Raw genomic sequence first — 21,605 nt, 5'->3', positions numbered from 1 at the left:
CATGCCTTCCTCTATCATTTTGTTTCCCTTCTCTGTAATCATTTGGATTTGTGGTTCATGGCTGGCAATATTAGCCTGGATGACATGGTGTCTGTTCAGTAGATTCTTGGAGGCAATCAGGTCTTTACCTAGAGATAAAAATAATTTCAAGTTCATTGTTGCAGTACACAGAATAAGAAGACGTTATTCTACTTCCTTTCAACTCTTGGACCTACAAGTTCTTCCCATTGAATTCATTAAGCAGGCTTCCTAAAATTTACATTGTCTGAATTAATCATCTCTGCTTGGCTTCGTTCTTCCCCTTGCCTTTTTGTACTAAGAATTTTCAATTTATTATTCTACACAAAATGAGGAATACATCACTCTTCTCTTTGGATGATAGGTAGAAAGGCAAGTAACACTTCAGATCAAACTTTCAATATATCATGCAACCAATTTCTTTCAGCACACAGTAGTATAAAAAACAGGCTCTTCCACTTACTAATTTCTATGGGTACTAGTAAGTTATTAAATCCTATAAACTAATAATAAGTGTTCTCCAATAACTTCATCCTCCCTGTCTCCCACCCAAGCTTCACCTCTCTTTCCTCCAAAATTTTCCTCTGTATACTTCACACTAAATGTCTGCAAATCTCTATGCTCATCTCTCCTGCAAAGATATCTTTTCTCTTCTAGGAAGTTTTCCCAGACTAGTTCCTCCTGTCATCATGATCCAGTCTCTCACAGATGTAATGAATATATGTAAATCAAGTTTACATTATATCTGTGTGCACTTTTTTCCCTATTTCAATGCAAGTGTCCTGGCTTTAACAATGGTAAACCAATAGCTTCCAAGGGAAACAAAATGTACTATATCTGCTATTTCATTCCTTTTATCTTTGTAATAGCTGATATATTAATATATCCTTGTGAAAACTCCCCTTATAAAAGGGAACTACTGACAATGTAGACAGAAACACTTGGTACCTCAAACATTAACCATGACCACTCAGCCAAGGACCTTAACAATAACTTAAGTTAGAACAAGTAGCAAAAAGCTCTTCCCAGAGGCCTTAAATCTGTGGCACTCTTCATGTTTGGTTTTAGGAGGTAAACTTCTCATATAAATTTTTCTAAAATCTTTTATTTTTTTCTTTGAAAGCTTGAAAATTTTTCAAGTGTCTAAGGGGAAAGAGCTGAGCATAAACTTAGTTACTGTGCCCCTGATCTTTCAAACCATCTGTAGACCTTGGTCTTCTTCTTCTGGCTCTGCCTGCTGATGCTATATGACTTACTAACCAAGGTAGGTGGAAGCCACTGAGGGTTCTGTTTCTTGGATCCAGGCCTCCTCATCCTCTATATCTCTTTGGATCTGGTACAGGTGGAAAAGGTCAATGAGCTTATTCTTCCGGTAGGCCAGTCGCTCCTTCAGGGCTTCAAACTGGGATACCAGGTACTCCTGCCTTTCCCGTATGTTCCCAGCATCGGGATGGATGATTTCTTCAAAATATGTCACCAGGTCTGTGAGGGTGTCCACCTGATCCTAAGGGAGAAATAGAATGGGGGTCAGAAAGTCCCATCATTTAGTAAGAAAAGGATGAGAGTTTGGTATCTGGTATCTGGGGTGGGGGAGGGAGGGGGTTGATGTTGGGCAAGAAGTGATAAGGAGAATCAGCTCCCATATGTGCTTGTGTTTAAACTTCTAAATCAAATCAGTGAAATAGAGTGGGAGAGGTTGCTACACTAAGAACCAATTCATCATGCCAAAAGCTATTTATAGGAAAATAGTTCTGAAATAACATGTTGTTTAAATCAAGTCTGGCTCTTTTGCAATACCATGGACTGTAGCCCACCAGGCTCCTCTAATCCATGGAATTTCTCAGGCAAGAATATTGGAATGGATGTCATTTCCTTCTCCAGGGGATCCTCCCCACCCAGGGATCAAACCCACATCTCCTGCGTTGGCAGGTGGATTCTTTACCACTGAGCCACTGGGAAGCCCCGAAGTCATGTGCTAGAAAGGACAAAATATTTATAGAGGGCACCAGAGAAATCAGGGAAACCAGAACTACAAAGCCTTCTTTGATTGGGAGTGTTGCTAAATCGAGGGCCCAAAGAGGATAGCAGGAGGCTATTTCTATCTCAGTCCCCCTTCCAACTCCTTTCTTGTCCTTTATAATGAGATATTATTGTTTGTTGCAGAGCAGGAATAATGCCTGTGAGATGAAATGTGGCTCTGCAAAACAAGTGTCAGAACCCCAAAAAGAGAAATTCAAAGGCCTTTCTTTGGCTACTGGTTATAGGAATCTAAGGAAATAACTGTTCCCATTTGCCTTATGTATGAGATAGGAGGAAAACAGAAGCAGAAGTTTGAAGCATCTTCCTAGAAATAAAATTTTAATCATATTACTGCACAGTAAAATAGATATAAGAGATTCATTTCATCTTTGTTAATGAGATCAACTATGACTGTCTAGCAGTAGCACAGTACACAGAAGTTTTGTTTTTCTGCTTGTTTATTTTGTTGTTGGGATGGGCAGTTGATGATAAAAGAAATTCTTCTAAAAGACGTATGTACAGCAGGCATTGGTTTTACTTATCCTAGTTTGCCATTCTGTGCTCAACCTACACAGGGTTTGATCTATCTCTTCTCTATTTGGAACAAACCATTGATCAATAGCTTCTTAAAGTGTATACTCACTTCTCAATAAAGTATTAAAGACTCCACAGAGAGTTAAAATTGAAATCTTCTACTAGCCAAATGTTTTCATCTCTTAGGACAGTTTAACTTTGAAAAACATCATTGCATAATAGAGTGATTTTAAAACATGATAATTGTCATTACGATTATGGTACCACTGTACTATTTGAAAGCTAAGGTAGTGAATGATGCCTCAGACTAAAGAGATAGACTTGGCTGAGAGTCAGTTGCTATTTTATCCAGCTTTCCACTTGTTTTAACATTAGTTTCTTCATCTATACAATAAAGACTTTAGAGAATATTATATATATATATATATATATATATATAATATAATAAAGGCTAGCAAATATTTATGACCTTTTCCAGCTTTGATAGTCCATATCTAAAATATCTTTTGGAAGCATGGTATCTTAGCCTCTACTCCAACTAGAAGTATAATCAAGCAGGACCCTACTGGCCTTCCTGGGACAAATCTCTCCCCCATACCTTCTGTGTTAGCTCCTTTCTGAAGTAGTCAGATAATAGTATCTGATGCATATTTCCTGAGATTTTCAGATGCTAAAACCACCACCAAATAGAAGAAATTAACTTGAAATTAGCTTGAGGATCATGAGAAGTAGCCCGCAGACCTTCTGGAACCTAAGGCTTGATAATATTAACTGTTCTCAATACAATACAAGCTTGGATTCCTGGGATGAGAAATTGAGTCAACTGGAAGTTGATTTCCACTGAATTCTCTAGAAACTCGCATAGAGTATCTCTACTGCAGGGAGGAAACCAATTTGACTCCATGTTGGAAACTGTTTCTTTGACTTGTTTTTCATTGCTTTTGTTAATATAATCATACTCAATAGCTTTCCTGGAGGACCCTGCCCCTTCGCTTGACTGTAAAATAAAGTGTCTTTCTTCATCTTACTGACAGATAGCTTGTCCCTGCCCACCTGTGAATAGAAGAGATTAACCCATCATTTCTGCAGGCTGGAAATTCTCTTGGAGATGTTTTTTCCAAGACTGAAGACCCTTTCACTTTACTTCCCCACTGTCTCTCCCTCTCTATTCTGCCTTTTTACTTTAGTTCCTCATTGCTTCTTTCTCTCTGATCGATAAAGGAACTTGGCATCCAGACCCCAATAAAATGGCTATTCTGAGGCACCAGCCTGACATTTTCTTGGTCTGCTGGCTCCTTGATTTAAGTTTCTTCCTTGCCACAACATCTCATCTCTTGGATGCATTGGCCTGTTATGTGACGAGCAGAGTGAGCTTGGACTCAGTGACCTCTATACTCTAAAAGCTTATTGGATAAATTTACTTCAAAAATAGTCTGGAAGTGGTCATAAGATGGCGGAGGAATAGGACAGGGAGACCACTTTCTCCCCCACAAATTCATCAAAAGAATATTTAAGTGCTGAGTAAATTCCACAAAACAACTTCTGAATGCTGGCAGAGGACATCAGGCACCAAGAAAAGCAGCCCATTGTCTTAGAAAGGAGGTAGGAAAAAATATAAAAGACAAAAAGAGAGACAAAAGAGGTAGGGACAGAGCTCCATCCTGGGAAGAGAGTCTTAAAAACAGAGACGTTTTAGAACACCAGGAAACACTCTCACTGCCAAGTCTGTGGAGAGCCTTGGAACCACAGAGGGCAACATAACTGGGAGGAAAAATAAATCAATAATTAAACCCCACAGATTACGTGCCCAGTGGTAACTGCCCCAGCAGAGAAGCAGCGCAGACACCTGCACTTGCCACTAGCAAGCAGGGGCTGGACAGGGAGACCTGGGCTGCATTGCTTAGAGTAAGGACTGGGCCTGAATGCCCCGAGGGCAATATGAGTGAACTAACTTGGGCTAGCAAACCAGACTGTGGGATAGCTACCACGGAAAAAGCCCTAGCCTAAGACACCATCAGGCCTGCTCACAGAACAAAGAACTGAACAGAGCTAGCCCGCTGCAGACCATCCCCCTCCAGTGACAGGTAGCCAGAGCCAGAAGTGGGTAATCACAGCCCCAGAGAGGCATTATCTACCAAACTGCAAGCAGGCTTCTTTGCTAACTAAGACTTCTTGGGGTTCTGGATGGTCAACATCCGCCTGAGAAGATGTGCTGGTTGTACACCCGGAAAACCGAGCAGCAGGGATGGGAGAGGTAATAAGTTGCAGCAACCATGCTCACCAAACACCTCATCACCTGAGCTGCTCAGACCTGGGAAGGGCACAAAACTCAGGCCCAGCTGAGTGCGCCTCTCAGGACTACCCAAGTGCCTGAACCTGAGCAGCTTAGACCTGGGAGGTGCATGCAGCCAAGGGCCAACCTCGGATGGTTCCCGGTGGAGCAACCTAGAGCCTGAGCAGTGTGGGCAGGGAGGGCACACACTCCATGAGTGGGGGCAGGCCCAGTGTGGCTGAGACACTGTGAGCCCACAACAGTGTTATTTGTTTGCAGTGTCCCTCCCTCCCCACAGCATGATTGAACAAGTGAGCCTAAAAAAGTGTCCATCACCATCTCCTTGTGTCAGGGCAGAAATCAGACACCAAAGAGACCAGCAAGCAGAAGAACTAAAACAGAGGGAACCTTCTTGGAAGTGACACGTGCAATAGATTAAAACCCTGTAGTTAATACTGACTACATAGGAAGGGGTCTATAGATCTTGAGAAATATAAGCCAGACCAAGAAACTATTCGAAAATGAACTGACCCCACACTGCCCAAGACAACACCAGAGAAGGTCCTAGATATATTTTTATTATTTTTACAATCATTCTTTTTTTTAAGTTTTAAAATTTTAAAATCCTTTCCTTTAATTTTCATTTTTATAGCCTACTATTACTTTGCAAAAAAGAGAGAGACCCTATTTTTTAAAGCAAACTTCATATATATATATATAATTTTTGTGACTTTTTTTTCTTTTCTTTAATATTGTATTTTTGAAAATCCAGCCTCTACTCTAGATTTTTAATCTTTGTCTTTTGGTATTTGTTATCAATTTTATACCCTTAAGAACCCAATCTTCAGTGCCCATTTTTACTTGGGCATGAGATTACTGGCTTGACTGCTCTCTCCCCCTTTGGACTCTCCTTTTTCTCCACCAGTTTGCCTCTATCTCCTCCATTCCCCTTCTCTTCTCTACCTAACTCTGTGAATCTCTTTGTGTGTTCCAGACAGTGGAGAACACTTAGGGGACTGATTACTGACTGGATCTGTTTCTCTCCTTTTGATTCCCCACTTTATCCTGCTGGCCACCGTTGTCTCCTTCCTCCCTCTTCTCTTCTCTGTATAACTCCGTGAACATCTCTGAGCAGTCCAGACTGTGGAGCACACATAAGGAAGTGATTACTGGCTAGCTTGCTCTCTCCTCTTTGATTCCACCTCATTCGGGTTGCCTCTAACTCCCTCCTCCCTCTTCTTTTCTCCATGTAACTCCATGAAACTCTCTGGGTGTCCCTCACTGTGGAGAAACTTTTCATCTTTAACCTAGATGTTTTACCAATGATGCTGTATAAATGGAGAAGTCTTAAGGCTACTGTAAAAATAAGGCTGAAAACCAGAAGCAGGAGGCTTAAATCCAAATCTTGAGAACACCAGAGAACTCCTGACTCCAGGGAACATTAATCAACAGGAGCTCATCAAATGCCTCCTACACTGAAACCAAGCACCACCCAAGGGCCAACAAATTCTCCAGCAACACAGGAACACAGCCCCAAGCTTCAATATACAGGCTGCCCAAAGTCACTCCAAACCCACTGACATCTCATAATTCATTATTGGACACTTCATTGCACTCCAGAGAGAAGAAATCCAGCTCCACCCTCCAGAACACCAACACAAGCTTCCCTAACCAGGAAACCTTGACAAGCCACCCGTACAACCCCATCCACAGTGAGGAAATTCCACAATAAAGAGAACTCCACAAACTGCCAGAACACAGAAAGGCCACCCCAAACACAGCAATATAAACAAGATGAAGATACAGAGGACTACCCAGCACGTAAAGGAACAGGATAAATGCCCACCAAACCAAACAAAAAAGAAAGAGATAGGGAATCTATCTGATAAAGAATTCCGAATAATGATAGTGAAAATGATTCAAAATCTTGAAAACAAAATGGAATCACAGATAAATAGCCTGGAGACAAGGACTGAGAATAACCTTGATGGTTATTGCTGAATAACCATCAAATCACAGAAGAAATAAAAAAAAAAGAAATCAAAATATGCATAGAAATGAATGAAAATGAAAACATAACACCCAAAACCTGTGGGATACTGTAAAAGCGGTGCTAAGGGAAAACTTCATAGCAATACAGGCATACCTCAAGAAACAAGAAAAAAGTCAAATAAATAACCTAACTCTACACCTAAAGCAACTAGAAAAGGAAGAAATGAAGAACCCCAGGGTTAGTAGAAGGAAAGAAATCTTAAAAATTAGGGCAGAAATAAATGCAAAAGAAACAAAAGTGACCATAGCAACAATCAACAAAGCCAAAAGCTGGTTCTTTGAAAGCATAAATAAAACTGACAAACCATTAATGAGACTCATCAAGAAACAAAGGGAGAAAAATCAAATCAATAAAATTAGAAATGAAAATGGAGAGATCACAACAGACAACACGGAAATACAAAGGATCATAAGAGACTACTATCACCAATTATATGCCAATAAAATGGACAACGTGGAAGAAATGGGCAAATTTTTAGAAAAGTACAACTTTCCAAAACTGAACCAGGAAGAAATAGAAAATCTTAACAGATCCATCACAAGTACGGAAATTGAAACTGTAATCAGAAATCTTCCAGCAAACAAAAGCCCAGGTCCAGATGGCTTCACAGCTGAGTTCTACCAAAAATTTAGAGAAGCACTAACACCTATCTTACTGAAATTCTTTCAGAAATTTGCAGGGGAAGGTAAACTTCCAAACTCATTCTATGAGGCCACCATCACTCTAATACCAAAACCTGACAAAGATGCCACAAAAAAAGAAAACTACAGGCCAATATCACTGATGAACATAGATGCAAAAATCCTTAACAAAATTCTAGCAATCAGAATCCAACAACACATTAAAAAGATCATACACCATGACCAAGTGGACTTTATCCCAGGGATGCAACGATTTTTCAATATCCACAAATCAATCAATTAACAAACTGAAAAATAAAAGCCATATGATTATCTCGATAGATGCAGAGAAAGCCTTTGACAAAATTTAACATCCGTTTATGATAAAAACTCTCCAGAAAGCAGGAATAGAAGGAACATACCTCAACATAAAAAAGCTATATATGACAAACCCACAGCAAACATTATCCTCAATGGTGAAAAATTGAAAGCATTTCCCCTAAAGTCAGGAACAAGACAAGGGTGCCCACTTTCACCACTACTATTCAACATGTTTTTGGAAATCTTGGCCACAGCAATCAGAGCAGAAAAAGAAATAAAAGGAATCCAAACTGGAAAAGAAGAAGAAAAATTCTCACTGTTTGCAGATGACATGATCCTCTACATAGAAAACCCTAAAGATTCCACCAGAAAATTACTAGAGCTAATCAATGAATATAGTAAAATTGCAGGATATAAAATCAACACACAGAAATCCCTTGCATTCCTATACACTAATAATGAGAAAATAAAAAGAGAAATTAAGGAAACAACTCCATTCACCATTGCAACGAAAAGAATAAAATACTTAGGAATATATCTACCTAAAGAAACAAAAGATCTATATATGGAAAACTATAAAACACTGGTGAAAGAAATCAAAGAGGACACTAATAGATGGAGAAATATACTATGTTCATGGATCAGAAGAATCAATATAGTGAACATGAGTATACTACCCAAAGCAATCTACAGATTCAATGCAATCCCTATCAAGCTACCAGCGGTATTTTTCACAGAGCTAGAACAAATAATTTCACAATTTGTATGGAAATACAAAAAGCTCAAATAGCCAAAGCAGTCTTGAGAAAGAAGAATGGAACTGGAGGAATCAACTTGCCTGACTTCAGGCTCTACTACAAAGCCACAGTCATCAAAGACAGTATGGTACTGGCACAAAGATAGACATATAGATCAATGGAACAAAATAGAAAGCCCAGAGATAAATCCACGCACCTATGGACACCTTATCTTTGACAAAGGAGGCAAGGATATACAATGGAGAAAAGATAATCTCTTTAACAAGTGGTGCTGGGAAAACTGGTCAATCACTTGTAAAAGGATGAAACTAGAACACTTTCTAACACAATACACAAATATTAACTAGAAATGGTTTAAAGATCTAAATGTAAGACCAGAAACTATATAACTCCTAGAGGAAGACATAGGCAAAACACTGTCTGACATAAATCACAGCAGGATCCTCTATGCCCCCCCCAAAAAAAAATGGAAATAAAAGCAAAAATAAACAAATGGGACCTAATTAAAATTAAAAGCTTCTGCACAACAAAGGAAAGTATAAGCAAGGTGAAAAGACAGCCTTCAGAATGGGAGAAGATAAAGGCAAATAAAGGAACTGACAAAGAACTAATCTTGAAAATATACAAGCAACACCTGCAGCTCAATTCCAGAAAAATAAATGACCCAATCAAAAAATGGGCCAAAGAACTAAACAGACATTTCTCCAAAGAAGACATACAGATAGCTAACAAACACATGGAAAGATGCTCAACATCACTCATTATCAGAGAAATGCAAATCAAAACCACAATGAGGTACCATTTCACACCAGTCAGAATGGCTGCAATCCAAAAGTCTACAAGCAATAAATGCTGGAGAGGGTGTGGAGAAAAGGGAACCCTCCTACACTGTTGGTGGGAATGCAAACTAGTACAGCCACTATGGAGAACAGCGTGGAGATTCCTTCAAAAAAAAACTGGAAATAGAACTGCCTTATGACACAGCAATCCCACTACTGGGCATACACACTGAGGAAACCAGAATTGAAAGAGTCACGTGTACCCCAATGTTCATCACAGCACTGTTTATAATAACCAGGACAGGGAAGCAACCTAGATGTGCATCAGCAGATGAATGGATAAGAAAGCTGTGGTACATATACACAATGGAGTATTACTCAGCCATTAAAAAGAATACATTTGAATCAGTTCTAATGAGGTGGATGAAACTGGAGCCTATTATACAGGGTGAAGTATGCCAGCAAGAAAAACACCAATACAGTATACTAATGCATATATATGGAATTTACAAAGATGATAACAATAACCCTGTATGTGAGACAGCAAAAGAGACACAGATGTATAGAAAAGTCTTTTGGACTCTGTGGGAGAGGGAGAGGGTGGGATGATTTGGGAGAATGGCATTGAAACATGTATAATATCATATGTTAAATGAATCACCAGTCCAGGTTCAATGCAGAATACAGGATGCTTGGGGCTGGTACACTGGGATGACCCAGAGGGAGGGAGAGGGGAGGGGAGTTCAGGATGGGGAACACGTGTACACCCGTGGGGGATTCATGTTGATGTATGGCAAAACCAATACAAAATTGTAAACTAATTAGTCTCCAATTAACATAAATAATTTTGTATTAAAAAAATATTCTGGTGTGATTTCAGTGGGTAATTTTGAAACCAACAGCCTAGACATCTGTTTCATAGTCCTGGCCCTGCTGTTAATTTTCTCTGTGACATTGGAGAAGTTACTTCATTTCTCTGTGTTTCAATTTTCTTAAGAAAAAAAAAAAAAGGTACTACTAAAAATATTTCAAGTTTTGAATTGTAGGATACCGGAATAGAAAGACACATTTTATCCAAACTTTTAGTTTATAGGTAAGTAAACAGAGGTGCAAACACGTGATAAAGATGCACCATAGAACTAGGAAGTGATAAGGCTATATAAAATCCAGGTTTCTGGATTGAGAGTACAACGTCATATTTAGAAGAGTCAATAAAGTCTTATATCAGCCATGGGGTTCTGACAAAAGACACCAGGTACCAAGAAGAATAGCTGGAAAAAGGAGATACTGGAAAGAGATGGTTGACCAACTAAAGGTTCTGAATTTTTACCTTTGGCTTTGTTGGGTAATTAGAATAGGAAAAAGGAGTCCAAAATGGCAGTGAAGAAAAACAAAGAAAGGACAAAGCCCATGTAAATGAAACAAAAGAAAATCTGTGGACCGGAGTGAGAACCTCAGGTGAAACAAACACACGCCCTTCTTGGCTAGCCCAGTTTGCACAGGGCAGGCTCAGCGGGGAGGAGACAAAACATATAAAAAGAGGAAGCCAAGAAGGATTGAGGCCTCTCCTTTGGGGTTGGCCCACCCTCACGGCTCAAGGGTGTACTATCCTCTGCTTGCTGAATAAAACTGAACTGTAACCAAGCCGTCACACTGGGGCACCATTTCAAATCTTTGCTGCTGCGAGTCAGAACCGAGAAAATTACGCACTCTCCCAGTATATCATCCAAGTCATGGCACCAGATATGTTGGGGGAGTGTGTAAATTTCTTCAGTTCTATCTCATGGGAGCAAAGATTTGAAATGGTGGACCAGTGTGACAGCTTGCTTACAGCTCAGTTTTATTTGGCAAGCAGAGGATAGAACACCCTTGAGGCTTGAGGGCAGGCTGACCCCAAAGGAGAGGCCTCAATCCATCTTGGCTTCCTCTTTTTATACTTTTTGTCTCCTCCTCAATGAGCCTGCCCTATGCAAATTGGGCTAGCCAAGAAAGGGTGTGTTTGTTTCACCTGACATTCTCACTTCGGTCTGCAGATATTCTTTTGCTCCATTTTCATGGGCTTTTTCTGTTCTTTGTTTTTCTTCACTTTCATTTTGGACTTCTTTTTCCTATTCTAAATACCTAACAGCTTCCTGTTCTGTCTCACTCTTTTTTTAAAACAATAATTATGACGAATGTGCTCAGAATGTATGTAGGTAACTTGGCTCACAATTGGTTAAAGAGCTAGCAACAAACCTGACGAGTAGCCACAGCAGACTCCAGGAGGCCATGTTTCCTGAGCAGATTCTGGACATCTGCTAGGCCTTTCCCATAATCCTGAGATCTAGCCTGCCATTCCACTTCATCCAGCCATTGCATCAGGTCTTCTGCATTATTTTCAAATTGCAGCTGCCTATTTGCTTCATACAACTGGATCCCTAGGAAAAGACATCAAGCATAAGACAAGTATCATAACTAATCTTCATTATATGCTATTAAAAGTTATACCAACTTAAGGAATAATATAATGTTTGGATAGTCCAATGGGAAAAATATAACTGTCTAATGTGATTACATAAGAAATTACCATTAATTTGTAGAATTCAGATAGGATTTGCTTTTGAAGATAGTAGTGTTCTCAAAACAGATATAAACAATATGTTCATTTCTTGTTGAGGTATGGGCCTATGTTAGATTTTAACTATCTTGTCACTTGTTATTCTCCATTGAGACCTCCCTTTCAAAGGGATTTAAGCATAAACATGTCATTTTCCAAGAAAAGGATAAAACTTGGGGTTAGCTCAGTTTGAAATTTTGAAGTATCTTTTCCTAAATATCTTCCTCAGAACTTTGCTAGCCATCAGCCACCTCTGCCTTAGTGCCTGTTCTTTATCACAAACCACACCCTACAAGTGTCTCTTCCAGAAAATATCTTGATTATCCACTGTTCTCAGCTAAATTCTTTATCATATGATCTTATAGCAATCATTTGCATTATTTCTGTGAAACAATTACTAGGACATGAAGTAACAGCAACTTCTTGCTACAGTCAAGTTGATTTTTTTTTTTCCTAAACCAAAAATCAGGATATCCAACAAAATCAGTATGATGTATCTTTTCTATAATCAGGACAGAGGCATGTCTATAGATAATGTTTATAACTAATGGACTATTGACAGAAAAAGCATCATTATTTGTGTTAATTATGATGATTGATTTGTTTTCCAAAGTAAGAGGTGAAATTAAATTTAAGTAGAGGCTAGTCAAGCAGACATGGGAATTTTTTAAGAGCTTACAACAGAACCTAAATATGCCCAGATAGGTGAAAAAAGCAAGCCATCCAGCCTTTTCATAAGAATAAAATATCATGGGAATATCACATGTGGCCCCAACCATATTTTAATGCCTAATTAAATAACCTGAGTCAGAATACATTGCTTCATTTATAGAACAAAAAGATGTATAATCAAATTTATGGACACTCATTTTAGATGTATAGTCAATATTGAATTCACTGTATCTGAATATTTATTCAACAGGAAGAAAAAAGAGGGAGAAAAGTGAAAAGAAAACAAATATAATTTCAGTTGAAAATACCTACATATCTGAAGAAAAGAATTGTGTTAATATATAGAAGAATTGTGTTAATACATAATAACTGTGTGTGATAAGTTTAGGTTAGATTTTATAAATTTCTTGACCAATAGACGAAGACACAGGGAAGCAAATGAGTAACATCCCTCCCTTCTCACAGAGGCCACCAGGTAAATTCAAGGTGGTAAAGATGAAGGTGGGTTTCAGAAGTTAGGAATTCATTTCTTAAAAAACTCTGCTTCTAACCTTTCTGCTCTGTAGCCTCCTGCAGTTCAGTCCAGAGGCTGTCAACTTCCCTCAAACGATCAGCCACCTTGTCGGAGGCATAATGATTGCTGTCAATCATCTTCTGGCCAGTTTTCTGTATATTATTAAGCCGGATCTTATTAGCTGCCAATTCTTCTTCAAAGACTTTCTGCTTTTGAACCTGGCTCTTCAAGTTCAGTATTTCCTGAGAGAAAATGAAAACAATGAAAGAAAACAATTCCTTGAAAAATGAGGGGCAGATATTTTGAGGATAGGAATTTTTTTTCACTATAAATCTAACTAAGAAGAGGATATAAGGAAGAATTGTTCTAGTCCAAGTATAGATCCAGAGGATGCTCAGGAACCTATGACCAATCACTCCTTTCATACAAATGGTAGACATGGCTAATCACCCCCAAACTTATTTCTACTGAGTCTGGATATGGTCTGAAGATTACTTTAAATATGGCACCCTGTGTAAGGATTATCAATCGATCACAGCTGGCATGAAAGATGGAGATTATTTTCCATTCCTGCCTTTAGCTAAGAAGACCTGTTTACCCTACATACACTGGAACCATAACTCCTCTAGAGAACACAAGCACATAGTGCTGAGTTTTACAGAATGAAAGTTACAAATTAGATGCTCAAAGTTCTATCAAAAGAATATTAGAACAAGAGCATCAGAGGTATACATTTAAGACTAAATGATATTTAGAAAGTAAATACAGTGAATAGATATTGGACTAGAAATCAAGAGACTGATTCCAGTCCTGACTGTAAATGCAAAAATTTGTGAGTGTGTGTGTGTGTGTGTGTGTGTGTGCAAAATAGTTTAACAGTTTATCATGCTCAGTCACTCAGTCATGTTCAACTCTGTGTGAACCCATGGACTGTAGCCAGGTAGGCCCCTCTGTCCATGGGATTTTCCAGGCAGGAATACTGGAGCAGGTTGCCACTTCCTACTCCAGGGGATCATCCCAACACAGGGACCTAACCCACCTCTCTTTCCATCTCTCACATTGGCAGGCAGATTCTTTACCATAGTGCCATAAGGGAAGCCTATTGATAATTTATATTGTGAGTGAAAACTATGTGTTTTATACAATATCAAAATTTAAAAAAAAATGTATGTGTGACTCAAAGATAATTCAGGAATTTTTCAAAGTCACACAAACTAAAACAGGACAGGGAGTGAATTCAAGCCCAGTATTTACTTTCCCCCAAGAGAATTCATGTGTCTAACTCTATGTTGCTGCTGCTACTGCTGCTGCTAAGTCGCTTGTAAAACAGATCTAAATAATCAGTTAACCTTGGGCAACTCACTACACAATTCAGATCCTGGTTTCTTCATCTGTAAAATAAGGAATTGTTCCTTTCCAGCTACAAAGCAGTAAGTCTATATTGAATCAAACCATTAGGTTAATTCTGAGTTCCTGGTAGCCTGAATGAATGACTAGACCCAACATTTACCTACTATAAGGGTGCATAGGGCAGCAGAAAGGGGGATATGCAACTAAATAAGGGGAATCTCTGCTTTCCCCTGCTCTGTTAAGGACCACTGGAAATTGTGCCAGGGAAAAGGGGTGATGGGCAACAGGGTATTGGAAAATTGGAAATTACAAGTACAGTCCTGGAGGAATCATTGCCCTTCTCTGAGACTCTGTCTCTCCATCTATAAAATGAGGCTCACCAGCTGAACGCTCCTGTCTTTTCAGGTCCAAGATTCTAGTTTCATGAAATTAAGTACCAATGAGTATGTCCAGGGTCTGCAACCCTGCATACCTTGTAATCTTCATCATCTGCCAACTTTTTCTTTTTGTTGATCCAGTTCTTTAGGTCATCTGAGTCCTGATACAGTTGCTGCAGCAGGAATGAATCCTCCAGCAATCTGCGTCTAGTGGCAGCCCTTTTTCGTAGATCATCCCGTCGGGCCAACAGCTGCAAAAAACATAAACAAACTCACTGTCAGAAAAATAAAATATGGATGCCTTAGATCTACTGCCTACCGTGGTTAACAATGCTCCAACATTTTCCCTGACCCGGGTGCACAAGCAGGCAGATGCACATACTTGATCCCGGATAGCAGCGATGTTCTCTGAATCATAATGATTATCATCAATCAGTTTGGTTGCAGTCTTGTCTATGGTCTGGGGAAAAAAAAAAAAAAGTTTTTCTCTCATTGGCACTGAGTAAGTGGCCACAGTTTGGCTAGCTGTTTAAAGAGGAAGCATGACAATGTGGGAAGAGGATAAGATTCAGGGTCAGAAGATCTGGGTCCTACTTCTGATTTCTGTTATAAATTGTATTTCAAAATATAAATCTCAGAGAGGTTAATTTTTTTCTCTATGCCACAGTAGTTTCTTCTTAATCTAGGTTACAGTGAATGAATCCTGTTTTCACTATGAGGTGAATATTTGATCTATTTTTAAATTTTTAAGAAGCATTGTTGATACAGCCTTGTTCAATGGCCAGTCTTTATCTATCTATCTATCTATCTATTCACTCATCCATCCATCATATACCATATGTACTTTTTAATAATTCTTCTTATCTCTAGCTATATGGGGAATGGAGTCAAATTATACATGTGAATTTTGACTCATTCATAAACTCTCAAAATTGCTCAGGATGAATTAATCAATTGGGAATAGGAAAATGATGTGAAATTACAAATAGTGTTTAATAAACAATAACATTTTACATTGTTATCTTTTACCAATGAAAATCAACCTAATAAGCATATGAACTGGGAAGGGACCATAACAAGCTCTGAATTGACCCAAGATTAACAAAAAAAATTTGGAGTTTTGTGGTTATTGTTGTGCTGGTGGTATACATGCACATGTGCAAGTTTTGGCTAACCCCAGCACAGTCCTAGGAGATAGCCAAAGACATATAGTATATATGCATTGGACAAATAAAGTCTCCCTTACACTTCTCTGAGACTTGCTTATGTATTGACAAGTTTCTGGGACACTGTAACTTAAGGTTCACAAGAAAATTATAGCAGCATTAAATGCAAAATGTATAGATGAAGATATACAGGAAAAAATAGATACTACCAAGATTTCTAGATATTACTAAAGAAAGCTAAATGGAGATATTACTGGAGAGGAAAAGACTAAAAAATGTAAATAATATATTCAAACTTTTAAATTATGATTCATATTGGATATGGATCCCATAGTTTCTATTTATACTGCAGAAAAAAATAAGACGATCAGGCACTGTGTCAGAGAATATAAATTGCTCAAAATTTTTAAAAACTTTCTAAAAGAATCACAATATTTTAAAGGAACTATCCTACAATTAAATTAACTAAAAAAATAAATTTACCTAATTCTCAAAAAAATTAGAAAATAAATACTTTCTAAATATGCTTTGTGGAATAAGAAATGTGTTGATAAAAATGGGTATGATTATTTTTCTGGATGTTTTCTCTTTTTAAAACAACTCTCATATCTGATAGTTATGAGTGATTCTAAAGATTGGTAATCTATGAGATGTGTGTAACACAGGGAGTTCAACCTGGTGCTCTGTGACAATCTAGAGGTGTGGGATTGGGTGGGGGGTGCGAAGGAGTTTCAAGAGCGAGGGAATATATATATGGCTGATTCACATTGTTGTAAGGCAGAAACCAGCACAACACTGTAAAGCAATTATCCTCCAATTAAAGATTTAAAAAAAAAAAAAAAAAAATGAAGCCAGTGCCCAAATCAGGGCCCATTTCTTACTGTGATCTTCTCCTCCTGGGCAGTAAAAGCTTCCTCAAAGTCATCATGCTTCTGACGAAGGGCTTCTACACTGCCCAAGGAATTTCCGAGGTCCTCGTTTTCCAGGAAGGCCTGTAGAAGACAGAAAGATACATCCCAGCTGTGCCTCACTAGTGAGAATCATTCCCTTTGGAATATCTCTGAGAAAAGGAAGAAGAAAGGAGGTGAGGGGGATGGAAAAGCAAGATGGGAATTAACACAAGGTAGGAGAGGAGAAGGCAATGTCAACCCACTCCGTACTCTTGCCTGGAAAATCCCATGGACGGAGGAGCCTGGTAGGCTGCAGTCCATGATGTTGCAAAGAGTCAGACACAACTAAGCGACTTCAATTTCACTTTTCACTTTAATGCATTGGAGAAGGAAAGGGCAACCCACTCCAGTGTTCTTGCCTGGAGAATCCCAGGGACAGTGGAGCCTGGTGGGCTGTCATCTATGGGGTTGCACAGAGTCAGACACGACTAAAGTGACTTAGCAGCAGCAGCAGGAGAGGAGATAGATTAACCTCAAAGAGCAGAACCTCAGCTTCAGAATTCCTTTCCCAATCTTCTCATCCAAATTTATCACCTTCATCTCAGTGTGTGAACCAACCAATCTAAGCATGATTCAGTGTTCTCAAATCCTCAAGAGGACCACTCACCTTCATCAGAAAATCTCTGGTTAGTCCTGCCTGATTCACATTTTTCTTTTGCCGATCCCTTAACAATTGGATATTCATTTTGCCACATGTTCAGAGAAGTTTAAAAACTCTGTGCTTTGTATTTAAATATTTTTACTGTTCATTTGTCCATGAGGGAATTTCAAGAGCCTTACAGAGAGGGTCGATCTTTTCTCTTCCTTGTGGCTCACCCTCTAGTTCCCACATGAACTGAAGTGGTGGTGAGGATGCTGATAGTAGTGAAGGAGGAGCAGGAGAAATGGCTTCTGGACACTTGCTGAGCCCCTGTGTTACCTCTTGTCTGCTCATCCAGCTGTCTACTTGCTCACTGTCACGGTAGAAGAGGTGCAGGTTCAAGCACTGCTCATACTGCTGCTGACGCTCCTCCCACAGCTTCAGCAGAGCCACCCAGTTGTAGGTAAGTACTGACATCTATGGAAAGGAAAAGGTAAAAGACCAGGAAGATATTAAGTGAATTTATTTTATCCTACTGTCACTGAGCATCTAATAAACGCAAGGCCCTTTGAAGGAAAAAAAAAAAAAATGAATAGAAAAACAAGCTTTTCTTTTAAGGCTCCTCAGTTCAGTTCAGTTCAGTCTCTCAGTCGTGTCCGACTCTTTGCGACCTCATGAATTACAGCACACCAGGCCTCCCTGTCCATCACTACAATTAAGTAAATCCCTATAGTATAGAAAAAATGGGAGAAATACCATAATAGAGGTATACCACACTTACTATGTATAAATAAAGAAGAAAAGATTAATTGATTCAAAGACACAGGGAGTAGAAGTATAGAAACTATTGTATCAAACCAAAATTTAAAGGGTAGAGAGGTGGAGATCAGGATTGTAGGAAGACATAATACCACAAGTAAGTAATTATTCCAGGTTATCATTGGATTATACCAAGTGCTCCAGAGAAAACTGCAGTGTCTAAATAAGGTGGACATTTCATGAAACTCAAGTTCACAGGGCACTTAAATGCTCGGATTGAGAAGTCTGCATTCTATTTCAAATGCAAATGAGAACCATCAAGGAAAAAGGGACATTCTCAAACTAATGAAAGCCTTTGTTTCTGCCCAAGCATCTGTCCGAGGAATCCCAGCTTATTAAAACTGCTGTGTTAATTCCATCAAAAAGATGGTACAAATTCTCAGAATTCAGGATAAAAGGTACATTCCAAGGTTTTAGAGTTCCATTCTTCCTTTGGAAGAAAATTGTTAAAAATAAAAATTCATATTATAATTCTCCCATAGGGTTCTTGATGATGAGTTGAAAATATAGAGATCTCAGTTTTCATCATATAGTGCTGGTGGCTGTGCTTGGAAGCTAATGAGATGCAGAGAACCTGCAAATCTTATTTCAATTATCATCCCAGAAATTCCTATGACTCTGTGACTAGAGCAAAATGTCTCAGGGATCAGGAGGTTTAGGTGAGCCTTTGGGATCTAGAAGATTATGATGATGGCAGTGTGTAAAGCTTTCCTGTTGCTTAATGAAGATTTCAGAAACACAAATATAGGAAAATCAGTCTGATTTGAGGTTGTACAGAGGAGAGAAGGAAATGAGCCATGTACCAGGAACCATGGTAGGTACCTTAGGGAACCCAAAGATGAATAAAGAGCAGTCCTCAAAGAATTCATCGTCTAGAGACTAGCATGGGAAAGTGACACAACAGAGCACATGTGACAAGACAAGATGGCAGGGAGGTTTCTTGGCTCAAATGGTGAAGAATCTGCCTGGACTGTAGGAGACCTGGTTTCAATCCCCAGGTCAGGAAGATCTCCTGGAGAAGGTAATGGCTACCTACTCCAGTATTCTTGCCTGGAGAATTACATGGACAGAGGAGCCTGGAGGGCTACAGTCCATGGGGTCACAAAGAGTTAGACATGACTGAGCAAATAACGCTTTCACTTTCAAGTGATGAAATTAGTTAGATCGACTAACGTCTCAGAGATGAGGAAGCACACAACAAGTTCTGAGAATTTCAAAAGCCTCACTCTAGATAAAGCAACATGTGAAGGAAGCAATGTGAAGTCTAGATCTATGTTAAGATATTTATATGTCTTCTGTCCTTTTTCCATTCAGAGATTGTCAATCAATAAGAGATTAAGTGAAGGTTATGTATCAAAATTTCACAAATTCTGTTAAACTGGATTACCTTTTCCAGAACTTCATCAGATGCTTCATGACTGGCATCCAGCAGGGCTTGACCAGTCTCATCAGCAGATTGAAATCGGTCATCATAACAGTCAATCTCATGCTGTGACCACAAGACAAAAAAGTGTTAAAATGAAGCAAGAAATCTTCTGGTATTGTCATCACCTCCCTCTTCCTCCTACTGGGGAGACCTTCCTCTCTACCTTATGCTGCTGATGCCTGTCCAGTAGGGCTTCCCCACCAGTCACATCTTTGGGCAGCTCGTCAGCATTGATCAGAGCAGTCTTTTCCTCCATCCAACCTAAGAGCTCATCATAGTCGGATAAGAACCGCTGGTACCTGGGGAAAAGGTAAAGGAAAAGACAGAAAGGAGGGACCAGATGCAAATGGACATTGAACAAAGAGTCAGAATTGGGTTGGGCTAAGATGTACAACATGCTTTTTGCATTAAACCTACCCCTTCATTCCTCTGGTGTACTTCCCTATTCCTTTAGCAATGCTGGCTATAAATCCTTCACTCTAGATTGTATAATTCCCAGGGTGAATGAGTCTTTGTGTGATGAAGCACTTGGGCATGACATCTCCAACATCACAGTCACACTCCAGAAACACTTGAAGTAAAGCAGTATTTAGTAAAGTACTATGAGGCCAAATAAATAATCACATAACATAAACAACAGGAAGTGCTTTATGACAAGGGGCAGCTAGAGTTACGATTAGGAGCCCTCATGTATTTTAATTCACTCTTCACTATATCAGTGAAGATAAAAGTCACCAAAAAAATTCACTCTGTTCAAAAAATCAAAGCCTCACCATTTCATTTTCAATCATATCAATATGATAAAGACTATTTTCTGGTGATTTAACAACTAATCATAAAAATTAAGTACAGAAATGATGTTTACGTTTTTTTTTTTTTTTAATAAGCTGACCTACATTCAGGAAACAATTTTAGATTTATTTTCTGTTCTTCAGCTTGGAAATTAATTCCAATTCCTTAGCTAGGGCCAGGATTTTGACATGTTTCTTCAATTACTTTTTCAGCTTCATGGGCCACTTCATAGCTTCTTACAACTATACAAACAGAGGAAGATAGAAAGGGTATAGGTGAAAGGAGATGTCATCCTGAGGATTATATCATCCTGCAAAGGACTTCTGGAAAACTAAAATTTCTTTTGCCTCTACTGAGCAGGCAGGAGGGCTGGGTCATTCATTATTTTATTCCTTTTACTCTTTTATTTCTGTTTTAATATTGCACTTTGACCCTGTAGAGGTAGTTAACATAATAGCGAAGAAGGCTTTCTCACCCATAAGAAGCCTGCAGCTTTTCATATCTGCTGGTAGCCAAGCTGCGAATATGTTCCCAGTTGGAGACCAGATCCTCTTTCATCTGCTGGATTTCAGCTGCATCTGAAGGATGGGAAAGCTTCAACTTGTCTGCTTTGGCACATAACTCCTTCACCTTTGGGATGAAAAAGAAACCTAATGTATGAAGGTGGGTCAACAGTATGGTGCTAGATGGTGACTTTATAGTACATACATATGTCTAATGATATGCTGTACATCTGAAACTTACTATATAATTTTAGAAAAATGAAAAAAAGAAACTTAGTGGGAAATCCAAGTATTCTGATTCTCCTGACAAAGTTTTATGGGAGGGATGTAACATAATAATTATATGAGTAAGAATAACATATTAGTGCATTTATATGGATATATCTATATTAATATATTCATTAACTATATTAACAATAATAATTTACTGACTGCTTTTTGTCTCTTGTTGTGCTAAGCATGTCACATGCATTTTCTTGTTTTATA

At 38.8% G+C, this 21,605-nt stretch overlaps 1 protein-coding gene across 1 annotated transcript in view; it reads right to left on the bottom strand.

Moving 5' to 3' along the window:
- SPTA1 (spectrin alpha, erythrocytic 1) overlaps window positions 1-21,605 on the bottom strand; it is an 80,050-nt gene that overhangs the window by 49,918 nt on the left and 8,527 nt on the right. The window contains exons 7-17 of the mRNA XM_052637177.1: window positions 21,092-21,246; window positions 19,988-20,123; window positions 19,786-19,887; window positions 17,919-18,056; window positions 16,931-17,041; window positions 15,266-15,343; window positions 14,979-15,134; window positions 13,194-13,398; window positions 11,610-11,791; window positions 1,279-1,522; window positions 6-128 (exon numbers count right to left, since the gene is read on the bottom strand). Coding sequence (XP_052493137.1) covers window positions 6-128; window positions 1,279-1,522; window positions 11,610-11,791; window positions 13,194-13,398; window positions 14,979-15,134; window positions 15,266-15,343; window positions 16,931-17,041; window positions 17,919-18,056; window positions 19,786-19,887; window positions 19,988-20,123; window positions 21,092-21,246 — 1,630 coding nt within the window. The remainder of the gene's footprint in view (window positions 1-5; window positions 129-1,278; window positions 1,523-11,609; window positions 11,792-13,193; window positions 13,399-14,978; window positions 15,135-15,265; window positions 15,344-16,930; window positions 17,042-17,918; window positions 18,057-19,785; window positions 19,888-19,987; window positions 20,124-21,091; window positions 21,247-21,605) is intronic.

Source organism: Budorcas taxicolor, chromosome 3 (assembly GCF_023091745.1).
Source record: "Budorcas taxicolor isolate Tak-1 chromosome 3, Takin1.1, whole genome shotgun sequence".
Classification (NCBI taxonomy): Eukaryota; Metazoa; Chordata; class Mammalia; order Artiodactyla; family Bovidae; genus Budorcas; species Budorcas taxicolor.
Note: the sequence above shows the minus strand (reverse complement) of the source record. Positions and strands in the feature narration are given on the sequence as shown.